Source organism: Erinaceus europaeus, chromosome 3 (assembly GCF_950295315.1).
Source record: "Erinaceus europaeus chromosome 3, mEriEur2.1, whole genome shotgun sequence".
Lineage (NCBI taxonomy): Eukaryota > Metazoa > Chordata > Mammalia > Eulipotyphla > Erinaceidae > Erinaceus > Erinaceus europaeus.
Window position 1 is genome coordinate 46,864,914 of NC_080164.1, and position 18,220 is coordinate 46,883,133.

At 43.0% G+C, this 18,220-nt stretch overlaps 1 protein-coding gene across 14 annotated transcripts in view; it reads left to right on the forward strand.

Annotated features, from left to right (window-relative positions):
• The window catches only part of AAK1 (AP2 associated kinase 1), a 232,979-nt gene that overhangs the window by 38,296 nt on the left and 176,463 nt on the right, over positions 1 to 18,220 (forward strand). For 13 of the 14 annotated variants that reach the window (XM_060187138.1, XM_060187143.1, XM_060187145.1 and 10 more), the window contains exons 1-2: positions 1,238 to 1,372; positions 1,708 to 2,093. In XM_060187138.1, the coding sequence (XP_060043121.1) occupies positions 1,931 to 2,093 (163 nt within the window). In that variant the 5' untranslated portion in view covers positions 1,238 to 1,372; positions 1,708 to 1,930. Of the gene's footprint in view, positions 1 to 1,237; positions 1,373 to 1,707; positions 2,094 to 18,220 lie in introns of those variants that run through there. The other variant, XM_060187139.1, reaches the window with a different exon arrangement.

Consider the following 18,220-nt stretch of genomic DNA (forward strand, 5'->3'; position numbering starts at 1 on the left):
GTGCTACCTTTTGCATCATTTGCTAGGCTACCTAGGGATGGGGAAGGATACCAAACAAATCTTTTGCATTTGGTAAATGCGAATCACATTGCTCATCTCCATCATTGGCACTGAGGGGATGTTTGGGCAAACTATTGGAGAGTAATCTGCTAGTGAGACAGTAATACTAGTCAGTCTATGGTTCTTGTATGGGAGGTCTGGTGCAGGTCAAGTTCTCCCACAGTCTCTGCAGGGGTGATAGAATTTGGGGAACCCGTTGGCAGAGGAGCCCCAAAGTTTGTGTTTGGAGCCAACCGGTTAGATTTCCTGTACTCTAGCATGTGCCCTGCACACACCGTTCGAAGACTCAGTTTGAGTCTCCTTGCCAATTCCCAGACTTGAGTCTTACTAAACATTCTCATAGCACCTAGATTAGAGCTCTGAGCAGACTCAAATTACTTCTGGGAGCAAAAGCAGTTATTGAAGTTGGGGACAGAAGGAGACCAGTTTTATTTTAGGGTTGACGCTTGGGTGTGGCCTTGTACCAACTGCCACCAAAGTTTTCTCGGTCACCCTCATGTCTTCCACCTCCTGCTCAGGCGATGCTGGCGAGCCCCCCATGGACCAGCTAGTGGCTAAGTGGGCTCAGCCGCGTCCTTCAGGTGTCAGCCCCGACACCTTTGGAAACCACAACCCCCCAAATCCCTTGTAAAGGGAGGTCAAGCCACAAGTAAGATGGCTCCAAAAGGGTGGAACATGCAGCTGGTGGAAAACCGAGTTCCCTGCTGTTTCTTTACCGGATGTGTTTAAATAACTGAATCCCCACAAATGCACCACCCCACTAACCACCTTAGAGGCAGAACAGGCCACCGCCGCCGCAATGCTCGCGCCCCCGCGGGCATGCTGGGAATTGTAGTTCAGCAGTCCGGCTGCGCCAAACTACATTTCCCAGGGTGCCTCGTGGATCGGGCGCTATCAACGTTCTTTTCCAAACTCTCTGAGCACTGCAAACACCCGCCCCCCTTCCCCTTCTTTCCCGATCTACCCCTCATTCGCAGTTCCCAAGCTCTCCGATGACTTCTTCCCGACTGTCGCGAAAGAGCTGCGGTCCGTGGAGGGCCTCAGCCCCTCGCCGCGCCGCCCCGAGAGGCACTTCCGGCGGCGGTTCACTTCCTGGTTGGGTGGATGGAGCCGGGCGGGGGCGCGCGCGGGGGAGGGGCGGCGGGTCAGTCTCCGCCGGGCGCTCCGGGGATCAGCTGGCGGGCGGGCGGGCGCCGATCGCGGCCGCGGCTCTCGCTGCAGCGCCGCCTCCTCTCCGCGTCGCAGGCTGGCCGGGCGGCCGTGACAATGTTACAGGGCTGGTAGCTGAGCGTCAGTTGCCGAGTCGTCTCAAGTGGGTGCTGCCGGGATGCTGCCTTGAGGGGCGGCGAGGAGACCGGGGAGGAGAAGGAGGAGGCGGAGGAGGAGGTTGTGCCGCGCTGGCTTGGCGCTGCCCGAGGCGGCCAGAATCCCTCCTTTTTCCGAGCTCCGGGCATGGGGCTCCTGGGGTCTGGAGACGGGGACGCATTTTCAGCTTCGAGCGTTTTCTCGCCAAGAAAATGCACGAAGCGTTTCCCGAGGATGATGGCTTTTGCTCCCCCTAGGACTCAGCAGTTGAAAATTTGAAGTGTGTTACTGATTCATCCTGTCTCTCTCTCTCTCTCTCTCTCTCTCTCTCTGTCATCACAGGTTTAAACTTACACGAATCGCTCTCTTGAGGAGGAGGGGACCGCCGCGCGATTGACACGCATATTCCTACAGGCATCCTCCCCCAGCCCCCACCCCCACGGCCGGATTCGGGTGGCTCCTCTCCGAGCTGAAATCCGAGAAATCCTTGGATCTTTCGTCTTATTAAAAAAAAAAAAAATCCAAGAACCATCGGCATTTTGCTTTATTGCTTCTTAATCGCAAGATGAAGAAGTTTTTCGACTCCCGGCGAGAGCAGGGCAGCTCCGGCCTGGGCTCGGGCTCCAGCGGAGGAGGGGGCAGCACCTCGGGCCTGGGCAGTGGCTACATCGGAAGGGTCTTTGGCATTGGGCGGCAGCAGGTCACTGTGGACGAGGTGCTGGCGGAAGGTATGTCGGACTCTTGCAGTGCGCTGTAGATTAAGATCTTGTGCTGATGCAGCAAGACTGTGGTTTTCTAGCTGTTCAGCGTATGAATGGGTTTTGACCAGTTGACCCTTCCAACCAGCCGGCTCCCGCCCCCAGGCTCCGTGAATCGTTGCCCTTGAGAAATTTAAAACTGAAATTAGAAAGAGACGGCTACTTGGGGGAAGGAAGAGGGGGGTGGGGGGCAAGGACAAGGTTCTCAGAAATTGTTACCTCAGTGGTCTATTATTTTAAAACACTGACAAGCGAATTCTTGTCTTTTTCAGTGGAATTGTGAGGATCGGAGGAGAAAAATATGAAAGTGTAGAGCTTCCTATCAAATGTAGGGTGGTGGGCTTGTCATCCTCTGAGAAAACTTGAAATACTGACGTGATGGCTGAAGGGTGGGGACACAGGATCCTTAAGCAGAGAGAGAGGTTTCTCCACCTCCTCCCCAACTTTCCCATGCCCGAGGAGCAAGGCACTGGGAGGAAGAGAGGATTTTGGGGGAATGGAATGTGTTTTTCTAAGATCCAAGGCTCTTGGTGGATTTCACTAGATTTGTTTCCTGACCCAGCTGTAATCAGGCCCCCAGGATATATATAATAGCTATGATACCAGAAATTATAGGAAGCAAATATCGGTTATTTTGAAAGCCATTCAGTAGGCCCCTCCATATACTGTTTTAGTTTTCATTTATTTTTCAGCCAGACCAGTTACTTGAAAGTGGCATTTGATTTGTTTTCTAATGTTGGAGAGGGTGTTATTTAGATCTGTGTAAATTACTTCAAATGTGTTCATCTCTCTCTCTCTCTCTCTCTCTCTATATATATATATATATATAGATATGTATGTAGATAGTATACCTATCTCCCCCAGGGTCTCTGAAAGTCTTTGCTTGTCTCTTGGTAACCTTAACCTCGACCTTCATAATTATGCTAGACTCATAGATTTCACAGCCCATTGCCTGCCTAGTGTGCTTTTATTTTTAATAAAAACAGCAATTTTCATGACATTCAGACTAATTGGATGGGACCAAGCTGCTCTAGATTGTGTTATAGGCTGAGAGGGGGAAGGGAAGGCCTCTGTTACTGCAACATGGTGGTAGTGGTGGAACAGTTTATAGCTGGAGAGGAAACCATTTACAAGCTAGGGGTCCTGACCTGAGCCTGGAAAATGCCTGTCATGGTGATTGTTGCAGGTGTGTAAGGAAGAAGCAGCTATGTTTGGCTCTCAGCTTGTATAAGCACTGGATTTAGGAGAGCCTCATTTTCTAGGGTTAGGGTTGAAGCCTTCACTTTAAAAATACATTTTTGAAGATCAGTTAACATCCTTGTGAAATTGTTTCTCTTTCCTGTTCTTAGTGTTATCTATTTGGACTTAATCCGGGACCTGAGTCACTGTCCGTCTGTATCCTGCCTTGTGGGCTTTGGTGCAGAATGGGAGATGCTTCTATGCCCGCTGCCAGATCCGCACCCTTGAGTCTGATCTGTCGCTTTCATCCCTGTGCCAAAGCCCTTTACTGCATTGGGATGGAGAGATGGAGAAAAGAGTGTGTAAGAGAGAAAGGAGGAGGAACAAAGGGGTGTAGAGCTCTTGCATCCCTTCCCCTCTGAATGGCCTCTGCTGACCTTATGGTTTAGGATATTGTCTCAGTATAAATAATGATCCTAAGCAGTACTGTCCTTTAGAGTTTGAGTGATTGGGAAGAGAAAAGGAAAAATTGATCTTTGTTATCTAGAATGTCCTCATTCATCTCAGAATTCATGGGAGAACTGAGAACTGTACAGCATGCATGCGAGGTTTTTAGGTGGAACATAGGGCTTGCCATTCTGCAGTACTTAATTTATTTGTTCATTCAGCTGTCACAGTGTCTGTCTGTGATATGCCATGCACTGTGCTAACCTTCAGGAATGTGATATTAAACTAGATACTGGAGTTTACAAACAACTTTAGTAGATCCTAATGGAAAGCCACCAGTTACAGTAGAGTTATATGTGCTGTCATGGAGATAAACTCAGAGTATGGTTTCCCCCAGTTTTAGAGAGCTAAGAATTGCTTTCTGCAGGAAGTGACTGACTAGAGAATGAGTAGGAGTTACCCAGGTGTGGTGACAGCGCGGACACAGACTCAGAAGAGCAAAAGAAGCTCTCATATAAAACTGGCCCTAGCAATATTAATTGCTCTCTTAATGTTCTTTGACTATAATTAAATTCAAATATGTAACGCTTATAAGTATGCAGTTATGTCAGAACCAGTATACAAAGTATATAATTGGATTAGATAAAAATGTTTATATTCTATACATTTATATATTATTTTTTTAAATATTAATTTTCCCTTTTGTTGACCTTGTTTTTTATTGTTGTTGTAGTTATTATTGTTGTTGTCACTGATGACGTGGTTGTTAGATGGGACAGAGAGAAATGGAGAGAGATGGGGGGAAGACAGGGGGAGAGAAAGATAGACACCTGCAGACCTGCTTCACCACTTGTGAAGCAACTCCCCTGCAGGTGGGGAGCCGGGGGCTCGAACCAGGATCCTTATGCCGGTCCTTGTGCTTCGTGTCACGTGTGCTTAACCTGCTGCGCTGCCACCTGACTCCCACATTTATATATTATTAATATAGGTCTGCTTATGTTCTTACCAGGTACTGACTACAAAGGCACTGCTAGGTTCTGAGGGAGGTCTGAGGTGTGATGTCTGCCTATAAAGAACTGTCAGTGAATCTGGGGAGACAAGGCCAGCACTCATACATACAGCAGCATGGTTGCCTGCATTGTCAGGAGAGTTGGGTGGATCTAGGCTTGCACACTGGATCTCTTCTTCACTAGCTATGAATCCCTGAATAAGAAGCCATTCTAGACTCTTGAGTTTGTTTGCCTGTGGCAGTGGCTTTCAAAACGTGGAACCCGAATCAGAAGTATTAGCTTCAGATAGAAGTTTGTTACAAAAGCAAATCCTCGGGTGGGGGAATAGCATACTGGCTGTGCAAAAAAACTTTTGTGCTTGAGACTCCAAAGTCCCAGGTTCAATCCCCCATGCTACCACAAGCTAGAGTTTAGCAGTGGTCTGGTTAAAAAAAATAAATAAATGAAAGAAAAAAGAAAACCAAAACCAAATTCTTTGGTCTCATCCTCGAAACCATGGTTGTGGGGCCTTAAATTCCTGGAGGAGATTCTGATAGAAATGAAAGTTTTAGTATCACTGTACAGGGTGGGCATGAAACTTGAGACAATGTATATAAATTATGTAACGTTTTTAAGGTGTTAGATAAATGGTGGGCATTTTCTAGCATTGTTACATATATGTACAATAAGAGTGGTGGGCAAAGTAAAGTCTAGTGTGGATGTGGCAATCTACATCAATCTCTTTGCCCTGTTATGAGTGGACAGTACTAAATAATATTTGCAGAAATATAACCAGTTTCTTAAAGGACCAGCAAAAATTTTCGGTAACCATGTTCTTTTCTGGAGCAGTGTCCTGCTCTTAAGTCTCCTGTGCTCACTTTTCCCAGCCTGTATTGTCTAAGGGTAATGAGAGTTGTGTAAGTGGCCAGGGCAGTGACCAGGCATTTTCTTTTTTAAAGAAATTAATTAATTTATAAAATGGAAACACTGACAAGACCATAGGATAAGAGGGGTACAATTCTCACCACCACAGCTCCCTATCCTAATCTCCCCCCCATAGCTTTCCTATTTAACCCCATGGGAGTATGGATCCAGGGTCATTATGGAGTGCAGAAGGTGGAAGGTCTCTGGCTTCTGTAATTGCTTCCCCGATGAACATGGGTGTTAACAAGTTGATCCATACTCCCAGCTGACCAGGCATTTTCATGGAAGGGTTGCCGCCAAATACAAACACTAGTAACGCCACATTCCACTGGTCATCCCTTTTTTCCTAATGTAGGTATTGGTCAGTGATTTGTAGTGAGTGGGCTGCCATCTTTCCATAAGCAGCAGAAGACATGCTCACATGATTTCTAACTAGTCTAGAAAGGGCCCATTTGTGAAATGAAGGCTGTAAGCCATGAATCCAGAGATAGAACTATTCTAAACTAGGTGCAGTGGGAAGTATTTTCTCTTCAGCTTCTTCAGTAAAGATGCCACAATGATATGCTAAATCATGTCTGAGGCAATTGGACATGTGATGTCAAGGGGAAATTTGGTTTAGGCTTTCAGAATGAGTTCACTGGCAAAGTTGGAGCAGTGCTGAAAGAGGGACTGAGAAACTGCTTTTTGTCACAGCTCCCCAGCTAACTGAGATCTTATATCTATCCTTTAAATCAAGTAAATGGGCGATGAATGCCTGCTTTGCTCAAGACACTCTGCCAGAGCTATATAAGTTCTATCTAAAGTGGACCAGGTGGCTGTCTAGAATGTTTTTCTCACCTACATTAAAGGAATCCAGGTCGAGGGCTAAACCTGATAGGTTTTTAACTACAGTGTGAGGTAGTGAAATGTGTGTGAAGTCACCTTAAAATATATACAGATGTATAATGTGTTGGTATCAACATGATCTATGCATGTATTCATTTAATGAATGTTTATTATTAGTACCTTCTTTGGGGCAGACATTCTGTTTATTTGACTCCAGAGATGCTAACATGTCGACAGAGAATTGAGTCTGATTCTTAGGGAGTTCAGAGATTAAAAAAATAACCCCCAAAACAGTTTCAGCACATAACATGATCCTTGGTGTATAGTAGATGGTAAAAAAAAAAATGTTATGAGAGGATAGGAAGGGCTTGGGGATGAGGGTTTATAGATGAAATGTGCTTGAATAGAAATGGGAATTGCCCAGCAGATAGTCCAGGTGAGGGCCATGTAAAACCTTCCAAGCAGGGAGAATAGCAGATGTGAAGTTGTGGAGTGGTGAAACTGTACAGTGATTCCAGGAATACCAACTAATTTAGTGTTACCATTTGGTTAGTGCAAAATTTTCTTCTAGAATTAAGGAAAGCCAAGCTTGGGATGGGAGAATAAAATTCTTCTACAGTTGCCCCCTGGCTGTGATAGCTACCCACTTTCTTCAGTGGCCTTTAAAAAATTATTATATATTTATTTTTAGACTTTACTTATTTATTAATGACAAAGATAGGAGGAGAGAAAGAACCAGACATCACTCTGGTACATGTGCTGCCAGGGATTAAACTCAGGACCTCATGCTTGAGAGTCCAATGCTTTATCCACTGTGCCATCTCCAGGTCCACATAATTTATTATCTTTTTTTTAAATTTTTAAAAAAATTTTATTTATTTTATTTATTTATTCCCTTTTGTTGCCCTTGTTGATAATTTATTATTTTTATGTGGTAGGACAGAGAGAAATTGAGAAGGAAGGAGAATAGAGAGACAGAGAGAGACAGAGACCTAAACCTGCGGCACTGCTCCAACATTCATGAAGCTTCCTTTCCTGCAGGTGAGGACTAGGAGCTTGAATGGGTTCTTATACATAGTAACACGTACACTCAATCAAGTGCACCATCACCGGACCCCTTCAGTGGCCTTTTGAACAATTATTGACTAGCTACCCAGTTTGCACTATTCACTGTGCCGCAACCCCATGCTCTATGTGGGGTGAGAGTGGTTAGTGTCTTGCTAAGGGTTGGTTTTGAAAAGAGGCAAGAGGCTTGCAGTAAAAACAAGTGTAGTGAGATGACCAGTATTACAGGAAGCTATAGGGAATAATCATCAGAGTCAAAGGTATTTTGGAGAGAAAAGGAAAGGAAACAGCTTTAGAGAGCTTTAGGACCAGGCAGAAAGGTCAGTTATAAGCACCTGAGGTCCTCTCTTGACACACACAATTTGATCCTTCTCACTTCAGATGCCTTTGCCTGCTGGGAAGTCTGGTTTTTTAGTGACAACTGCAGATTTTCAGGGGGTTGTTTGTGAATGGTGTTTTCTTCCTGGCTTTGGGTATGATGATGGTTATAGCTTTTCTAAATATAGCCAAATCTAGAATTCAGAAATGAAATCCAGAATAAACAATTGCACGATCGAAGCTTTTCCTATGGTGGTATTTCTAAACAAAGTCATGGTCATTCCGTGAATGATGATGCTGAGAGAGAAGCAGTTTCACATGAGTTTTAAGACAGGGTCATGGGGAGAGGTGTACACATACCTCAGTAGCTGAGAGACAGCACCACAGCTCACAGGAATGACTTGATAAATCAGTAAAATGCACATGAAAAACACCCCATACACCAGAGCAGTCATTTTAACTTGCATTATTTGAAAGTTGACTCTTAAGGGCTTGAGAGACAGGTGAATGTGTTAGAACCCCAGACTTGCATCCCTAAGGACCCAGACAGCCCAGGTTTAATTCTTGGTAGCACTGTAAGCCAGAACTGAGTGATCCTCTGGTTGTGTGTCTTCTATCTACCTACCTCTCTCTCTCTCTCATACAAATAATCATTGACAAAAAGATGGAAGTTGACTTTTCAGAAAGGGGACTGCCACTACCATCTACAAAACCTTCATTTTGTACATTTTGAATGATAAATGCTTTCTGAGCTTGCTTAAAAATTACTGTAAGGGTCAGCAAAATAACTTGGTTGGATGGTGTGCTGCTTTGCCATGTGTACAACCCAAGTTCCAGCCTGGCCCCCATTGCATTGAAGAAAGTTTTGGTATTGTAATCGGTCGGTCTCTCTCTCTCTCTCTCTCTCTCTCCCTATCCCTCCCTCTCCTCCCTCCTTACCTGTCTCTATCTAAAAAATACCAAATTGGGGGGGGGGGAGTCAGATTTGCATCAGAAACAATAATAATAAGAATGGTATTAAAATAATTTTTCTTCTTTTTTTTTTTTTCTCCTTCCCCAGTATTAAAGTTCTTTCTTGGGATGTAACAAAGACTCTCCAAGTTTACCTTTCTGGAAACTTTTTTTTTTTATTAGTGACTTAATATTGAGTTATAAAATTAACAACAAGGGTATAATTCAACACCATTTCCACCACCAGAGTTCTGAATCTTCAGTCTCCCCACTACAATACACTACAGTTCCCCTAAGGTTGTAGACATGGGCCAGCCATCATCTCTACAACTATCTGTTCACATTTATCCATAATTTCCCCCTTTTCCTTCCTGATCTAGCCCTCTCTTCCCCCTCCAAGCCATTCATGACACCATTTCTACCTCCATGTGTCCCTCTACTTTTCCTCTTCTCTCTCCGGGTGCTGATAGAGCTGGAGTTCCGAGCCCTCCCATAGTCTTCCTCCTATCACTTCTCCCCCACTGGTAGTATAGATCAAGGTTGTTTTTGGTTGTGCAGAAGGTAGGAGTTCTGGCTTCTGTAATTGCTTCTCCTCTGGACATGAGCATTGGCAGGTCATCTGGATCCATTTTTTAGTATGAAATGGAAGATCAGTGTTTGTTGACTATTCATTCCCTTATTCAGTAAATATCACTATGTCTCGCTATGTGAGACATGTAGAGATGCGTGAGACATGACCCAGCTTGGAGGAACTCAGTCATAGAACTTCAGGCACATGACACAGTTACTTATTTGTTTATTCCCTTTTGTTGTCCTTGTTTTATTGTTGTAGTTATTATTGTTGTTATTGATGTCGTCGTCGTTGGATAGGACAGAGAGAAATGGAGAGAGGAGGGGAAGACAGAGAGGGGGAAAGAAAGACAAACAACCTGCAGACCTATTTCACTGCCTGTGAAGTGACTCCCCTACAGGTGGGGAGCCAGGGGCTTGAACTGTGATCCTTATGCTGGTCCTTGCACTTTGTGCCACCTACGCTTAATCTGCTGCTCTACCATCTGATTCCCGAACACATAGTTCTAAGTGTGGTGGTGATGGCAGGATGTTAAGGGACTAATTAATTTTGGAGAATGAGAAATCATCAGAACTAGGAAGAATGGATATTTGAGCTGGCTTTGACAATGTGAACTTATTCCTTAGATGAACAGGGTTGGGAGGACAGTCTAGGTCAGGGGTGCTAAACATCTGCTAAGTAAATACCATTTGGCTATTTATAACATCATTTATGGATCATATGCAATTATTTTTATTTTTAAATTATTTATTTTATTTATTATTGGATAGGGACAGAGAAATTCAGAGGGGAAGAGGAGATAGGGAAAGAGACAGAGAGACATCTGCAGCCCTGCTTTACCACTTGTGAAGCTTTCTCCCTTCAAGTGGAGACCAGGGGCTTGAACCTGGATACTGGCACACTGTAATGTATGCACTTAACCTGGTGCCCCACCACCTGGCTCTGGTCATATATAATTATCAACTTAAAAATGAGCTCTCTGTGGGACCGGGTGGTGGCACACCTGGTTGAGCACATATGTTATAGTGCTTAAGGACCCGGGTTCAAACCCCTGGTCCCCACCTGCAGAGGGAAAGCTTTGCAAGTGTGAAGCAGTGCTGCAGGTGTCTCTCTGTCTCTCTCCCTCTCTGTCTCCCCTACCCTCTCAATTGCTGGCTATCTCTATCCAATAAATAAAGGTAATAATAATAATAATAATAAAGACTTACCTGTTAAAAAATGAGCCTTTTGTGGCTTGGGAAGTGGCACAGTGGATAAAGCATTGGGCTCTCAAACATGAGGTCCTGAGCTTGATCCCATCCAGCGTTACAAGTGCCAGATGATTCTCTGCTTCCCTCTCCTGTCCTCTTATAAATAAATCTCCAAAGGAAAGGAAGGAAGAAAGGAAGGAAGAAGCACTTAACGTTGCTATGTAAAAGGCTCCTGTTGCCTTGGCTGGGCCAGACCAAATGATTTTGGCCTGAGGGCTGGACATTCCCTTCCTCTGCTTTAGTTGGAGCGAATAATGTAGACACATAAAAAGGCAGGAAAGTACACTACTTTGGTGAGCTTTATGTTTTGAAATAGTATTCATCTATTATTAGTGGTCCAATAATGTAGCCTCTAGCCACATATTATTTTGCACTTAAATTATCTAAAATTAAATGCAGTACATTAATTAGCCTCTTCACATCCATCCAGTACCACACTGAGAACTAAGGGCTTATGCGCCTCAAGTTCTATGACTGTGACTTCCTCCAGGCAGGGTTGTGCTGTATTCATCTTGACGTGATAGCTGGCACACTAGCCACATTTCAGTTACTTAATAAATGTGTGACTAGTAACTACGTAGTTTTGGACAGATGTAATATTTCATCACTGCAGCAAGTTTGATTGGTTGGTGCTGATGCAGAACAGTAAGTAGTCTCTAAACAGCTGAGTATGTAGTTTATTCTGGATGGAATAGCATTCTCAGTTAAAAAGACTGCAATTCCTTTATGCTGGTGTATTTACTTATTCAGAAGTTATATTCATGCCCTGCTATCATTAGCTAATATCTGAAGGCCTGATATATAACTTAGGATGAAGTTTGTCATGTGTGAGAGTAGATGTGAATCCCTATTTTAACTAATCTGGATAAGGTCTTGAAGAATGCTTGTAATCCCTTATTAGTTTATGTATGTTTCTGCATTATTCTGTGACTGCTGAAGGGTATGCTAGGAACAGGAAGAAGCCCTGCCGTTTTTTATTTTTGTTACTCTAGTTGTTTATGTATGCGTGCATTATTGTTAACCCAGGATTTCTTTGTGAGAATCTTTTTAAGTCTATTGTTTACTTTATGGGGGTTGATTCATTTAAAACAAACGTAAGCAGTAAATCCACGCAAACACATGAACTCCATTATATCTGTCTGTGCTTGGAGCTTCCACTTTTCCTCAGGATTCCATCAGATTTGTATGAGGTATGTACTAATGGATCAGATTTGTGTAGAACTCATGAATTGAATGGGAACACCATTGTTGGACCATATATTAATTACTAAATAACTAAAATCATATTTTTTATGAGAGAGAGAGAGAGACAGAGACTGACAGATAAGACCAAGGTGCTTTTCTGTTTTGTTTGTTTTTGTCTTTTTGTTTTTATACAGTGCTGGGAATGTAGCCCAGGGCCTTATGCATCCATTGTTTGTGCTCTACTGCTGAGCCAGCTCCCCTGTTTCTAAACTATTTTTTTAGATGAAAATAAATGAGTAGAGTCTCATGTTTCTTCCTATACCTCAATGGTTTGTTTTGCTGTGCTCCTAGTTAGAGGCCTGTTCTGGCACAATGACTCTTTAGTTGAGTCAGGTGACATTTAGCGATGTCTGGAGAAGCCATAACACCGAAGCTTCCTTCAGTGCCTTGGGGCCCAGGTTCAAACCAGGGTCACACACATGGCAAAGCAGTGCACTTATCTATGTGAACTATTTTGGTGGCCTGATGTCTGGAGACATTTTTGATGGTTACAAGGAAGGGACTGATACTGGTATCTGCTGGGTAGAGGCCAAGGATATGGCTAGCCATTCTATAGTGCCACCTTACTCCACCCTCCACTGAAGTGAATCACTTGATCTTAAATTTCATTTTTTAGAATCAGTGAGCTAGTAATCTTTCACAACCTGCTATGGTTAAAAATCTTCACATAGTGGCCCTGGGAGTCGGGTGATGGGCGAGGTGTTGACTATCATTTATGAGTTCCTGAGTTTGATTCCTTGCATCTCATGTGCTAGAGTGGTGCTCTGGTGTTCATTCTCTTCTCTCATTATTAAATGAATATAATCTTTTTTTTTTTTTTTTTTTAAAAAAAACCTCACGGGGGTCAGGCACAGAAAGTTAAACGTACATGGTGTGTAGCTCAAGGACCAGCGTAAGGACCCTGGTTCAAGCCCCCAGCTCTCCACCTGAAGGGAGGTTGCCTCATAAGCAGTGAAGCAGGTCTGCAGGTATCTATCCTTCTCTCTCCCTCTCTGTCTTTCCCATCTCTCTTGATTTCTCTCTGTTCTATCCAACAGCAACGACATCAATAATAATAATAACCACAACAGTGATAAAACAAGGACAACAGAAGGGAAAATAAATAAATATTTTTTAAAAACTTCACTTTTTTTTTCTGTTAAAAAGCTGCTTCTAAAAATAAACCTGTAAATGTAAGGATGTAGAATGGCAGTGTGTAGGTCCGGGTTGAGAGCAGTTGTCACACTGCAGTGTCACAGTTCCTGACACTGACTGAATACAGGTTTTGAACTTTAAAAAATACTCTTCATATTCTCATAGCCAAGCGGCACGAAAGCATTACTGACGTAGTTCCATATTTGAGTTGTTCATAAGAAGCTGCCAAAAGGAAGGGCTATTCAAGATTGAGGCGTTATAAGAGAAAATATGGATAATCCTTTGTGCAAGGAAGAATTTTCCGAGTGAGAGTAACACTTGCAGCTAGATGTGATGGATTTGAGTTTTTTCTTTTTCTTTTTAAAGACAATTTTATATTTATTTATTTCTCTTTGACGGAGAAACTGAGAAGGAAGAGGGGTGAAGAGAGTGAGGGAGGGAGAAAACACAAGTGAGTGCTGCAGAGCTGCTTCAATGGCTTGGGCTTGTGAACCTTCCTCCACTCTAGCTGGGGACTTGAACCAGGGTCCTTACACACTGCAGGAGGTACATCCTATCAGTTGCACCACCACCTGGCTTCTGGGTTCAAGGTGTTTATTTGTTTGTTTGTTTTTTTACTGGATAGGACAGAGAGAACTTGAAAGGGGAGGGAAAGCTACGGAGGGGAGAGAGACACTTGCAGCAGTGCTTCACCACTTGTGAGGCTTCCCCCTTGCAAGTGGGGCGTGTAATGTGTGTGTTCAACCAGGTGTACCACTACTCCCCCTTCAGATTTTTTTTCTTTCAGCTATTGCTACTTGTTGATATAAATTTGGGGAAGTCATTTAAACAATGTGGGCCACCACTTCTTCATTAAAAAAATTTTTTTTTTTTTTATTATCTTTATTTGATAGAGATAGCCAGAAATTGAGAGGGAAGGGGCTGATAGAGAGGAAGGGAGACAAGACAACTGCAACACTGCTTCACCCCTTGCAAACTCTTCCCCTGCAGGTGGGGACTAGGGCTCAAACCTGTGTCCTTGTGCATTGTAATATGTGCACTCAACCAGATGCGCCACCACCCAGCCCCACCACTGTTTCTTCATTAGTAGTAAAACATCTTTTCTACCTCCAAAAAGATATTGTTATGAAGGGAGAGGATGGAGATGTATAAAAGACACCTTGCGCGGGCCAGGTGGTGGCACACAAGGTTAAACACACATAGTACGAAATGCAAGGACTCACTGCAAGGATCCATGTTTGAGTTCCTGCTCCCCTCCCTGCAGGGGGGAACACTTTCATGAGTGGTGAAGCAGGTCTGCAGGTGTCTATCTTTCTCTCTCCATCTCCCCTTTCCTTCTCAGTTTCTTTCTGACCTGACCTATTGAATGAAAAGGGAGAGAGAGACTGAAAGAGAGAGAGGGAGAAAAATGGCCTCCAGGAGCAGTGAATTTGTAGCGCTAACACCAAGTTCCAGCAACTGAAGCCCCCCCCCCCCCAAAAAAAAAGAACACTTCACCCTGTTGGCTATATCTAGTATGTTTTCGGTTCTGTTTGCAAACTATGATAGGTAAGTGATGCAAGACTTGTCTCCTGCCCTTTTACTTGCTATGCTATTACCAACACACAAGAAACCATTGCACCCACAAAACAGTAGCTGTTGAATTTCTGGGGTGTGTGGTATAGTCTATAGCTTCTGGAGGAGCTGAGGGGGAAAGGCATCTGTGAATACTGGGATAATTGGGCAAGATTTCATAAGGAAGAATTGCTCTTAACTCAGTCTTTTCTTTGAAGCCCTTTTTCGAGGAACTTGGTTTTAAGGAATCTAGCTAGCTCAGCATATTTGCATATGGTAGATTCTTGGTAAAGCTGAAGTAAGCATTGCAATATTTTTGGCCTTATTTTGAGGAACTAAATTGCCTATGTAAATAGATCTTATGTTCTGTTTATACCCAAAGCAAACATGCTTTTTCATTTTATATGATTTTGAATCACTCAGGAATAGCGAGTATTAAGGCATAGTAAGGTAATATTGGCTGCAACATTTTGTATCTACTTTCTATTATTATTACTTTTATTATTCTATTACTATTGCTGTTGCCATCAGGGTTATCACTGGGGCTTAGTGCCTGCAAGATGAATCCACTGCTTCTGGTAGCCATTTCTTTTTCTTTTTTTTTCTTTTTTTATTTGATAGGATGGTGAGAAATTGAGAGGGGAGGAAGAGAGGAGAAAAACCTGCAGCACTGCTTCACTACTTATGAAATTTCCCCTCTGCACAATGGGGCTAGGGGCTTGAATCTGGGTTCTTGCACATAGTAACATGTGAACTCAACCTGGTGCACCACTGCCTGACCCCCCTTCATTATTATTAGTAGTAGTTGTATGCTATTTTTATTATTGTTTATGTATGGTGTACATATTCTGAACAATCCCAGTTATATTGAGTTATATAGGTAAATGTCAGGAAAGAGGTGTCCTTATGAGTGAAATTTCCACTTTGGCAGAGGGTGAATTCCTCAAGTTGGAACAAAGTTGAAACAGTAAAAATATTGGGAATTTTACTTGAGGTCAGCTGAGTGAAATCAGCCTGAACTGGTCAGTTTTCTCCTTGGGATTTCAGAAAGCTTTGGCAGACAGTGGCTAGCAATGCCAGTTAAACCTTTGTTATTTATGATTTCTAAGGAGCTGCGATTCTTGGATGAAAGAGTTTATGACATTCCTATATTATAATAAAAGGCCAAGCTTGGCATTGATGTTGGATTATTATTTGTCATTATAATGATCCTAAATAATGATGTCTTTCATCTAGAACTTGAATCTTGGAGAAAGCTGTATAATGCCATGTAATTTGTTTGGTGCTTGTTTTTAAGAATGCTAGTAGCCGGGGGTTGGGCGATGGCGCAGTGGGTTAAGCGCATGTGGTGCAAAGCGCAGGGACCGGCGTAAGGATCCCGGTTCGAGCCCCCGGCTCCCCACCTGCAGGGGAGTCGCTTCACAGGCAGTGAAGCAGGTCTGCAGGTGTCTATCTTTCTCTCCCCTTCTCTGTCTTCCCCTCCTCTCTCCATTTCTCTCTGTCCTATCCAACAACGAATTGCGTCAACAAGGGCGATAATAATAGCCACAACGAAGCTACAACAAGGGCAACAAAAGGGGGGAAAAATGGCCTCCAGGAGCGGTGGATTCATGGTGCAGGCACCGAGCCCAGCAATAACCCTGGAGGGGAAAAAAAAAAAAAGAATGCTAGTAGCCATTGTGCTGGGACCTTAGAGTGAAAGAAAGGTTAGTCTGGTACTGAGCATGAAATTGAGAACAAAATTGTTGGTATGCTTCTAAAACCCCTTCTGTTTCATTAGTTTAATTCCCCCTGCTTAACACTTCATTCTATTTACATAACCACTGTATTCTATTTACATAACCTCTGTTAACAAGCACCACCTTCCCTCCAGGGCATTGGTGGTTTAGTGGTAGAATTCTTGCCTGCTCCGCCCCCTCTCCTTGTCATACCCTGATTTTCACCAGTCACTTTTCTCTCCACCCTCTCTGCGTTGCATCCTGTTCCCACCCTACTGGGCTAGTATATTTATAAGGACAAGATTGTTTGTAGTTAGTTTTAGCTTAGCTTGTTATAGATTGCGCTGCGTCCTGCATGAATAAAGAGATACTGCCTACAGCTCAGCCATGAGTCCCTGGTCATCTGTTACCCGCCCATGAAGCCAGCCCGGTGAAAACAAAACAAAATGGCAATTTTAATTAATTAACTAATTTTGCAGTAGTTTGTGCTAAACACTACATGTGTTATTTAATTTTCATGCAGTAGGAACTAGGCTGTATTATTATTTTATTTTTTTATGTATTTCTTTTTTCTTTTTCTTTTTTTCTTTCTTTATTGGGGGTTCATGTTTTATAGTCAACAGTAAATACAATAGTTTGTACATGCATAGCATTTCTGTTTTCCACATAACAATACAACCCCCACTATATTTATTTGTGATTTAATATTGAATCACAAAATTATAAGATAACAGGGGTATAATTCCACACCATTCCTGCCACCAGAGTTCTGTGTCCCTATTTAATGACTTCTTTCAGTAGAGGCAGAGAAAAATCAAGACAGGGAGATGGGGTAAGGGAAAAGAAGGGTGGAGGGGCACACTTATAGCACTGCTTCGCCACTTGTGAAGCTTTCTTCTAGTAGGTGAGGACTGGAGGTTTGAACCTGGTTCCATATGCATTCTAACAGGTGTTCTCTATCAGGTGTGTCACTGCCCAGCCCCAAGATAGTGATTCTTAACTCGTGTTTGGGGTGGTGAGCCAGAAGCTAGGGGGAGATAGGAAATGTGCAACTTTAGGTCTAACCAGGAGAGGAGAGCCTCATGAAGAGGATGGGGAGTGGTGGTTATACTCTTTTAAGAGGTATATTGGAGAGTTAAGGAATTGAGGTATGGGGAGCACCTGAGATTTATGTTTATTAAAGAAGATAAGACTTTACCTCTTATCCCACAATCTTGTTATCTTGTTGATCATTATTAAGTCAAAAAAAAAAAGATATGACTTTAAAAAGGTTTGTACATATGGAGCTGGCAGCTCAGTTAGATAAACTTGAGTGCAGAGAGGTAGTTTCCAAATATGATAGGTACTTAATTCTCCCAGTTCTTACTACTTATTTGAGAGGAAAGGTGGAAAGAATGCATCTTGATTAATGGCGTGGTGTGTGTGAGCTCTATAACTTTGTTGAAAGGTTAATTCCAGATGGCTCCCTGACCAGTTATGAGAATTCACTTGAAAAAGGTCAGGTTTTGATAATAAAAACTTTCTCAAAAAAAAAAAATATATTAATCATAGTTTTCAAATCAATGTAACATAAAATGGTTAGGTTAGGTGGTTATCTACACACCCGGTGATTTTGGAGTGATTTTAAGGTGATGTAGAAGAATGTCTGAACCTGTGTATTCAAATTCTGGTTTTAGGGCTGGCACATAGGATATGAACAAATTATATGAGGTGAGGACAGTAGACTGTATTATCTACTTTATCAGTGATCTTAGCATTGCTTCCCTTCCCTGAACATACCTTTCCATATCTGTCTGTCTTTCTGTCAGTCTATCTATCTATCTATATTTTTTTTCCAGAGCACTGTTTACTTCTGGCTTATGGTGGTGTGGGGGATTGAACCTGAGACTTCTTCGGAGCCCCAGGCATGATAGTCTGTTTGCATAAC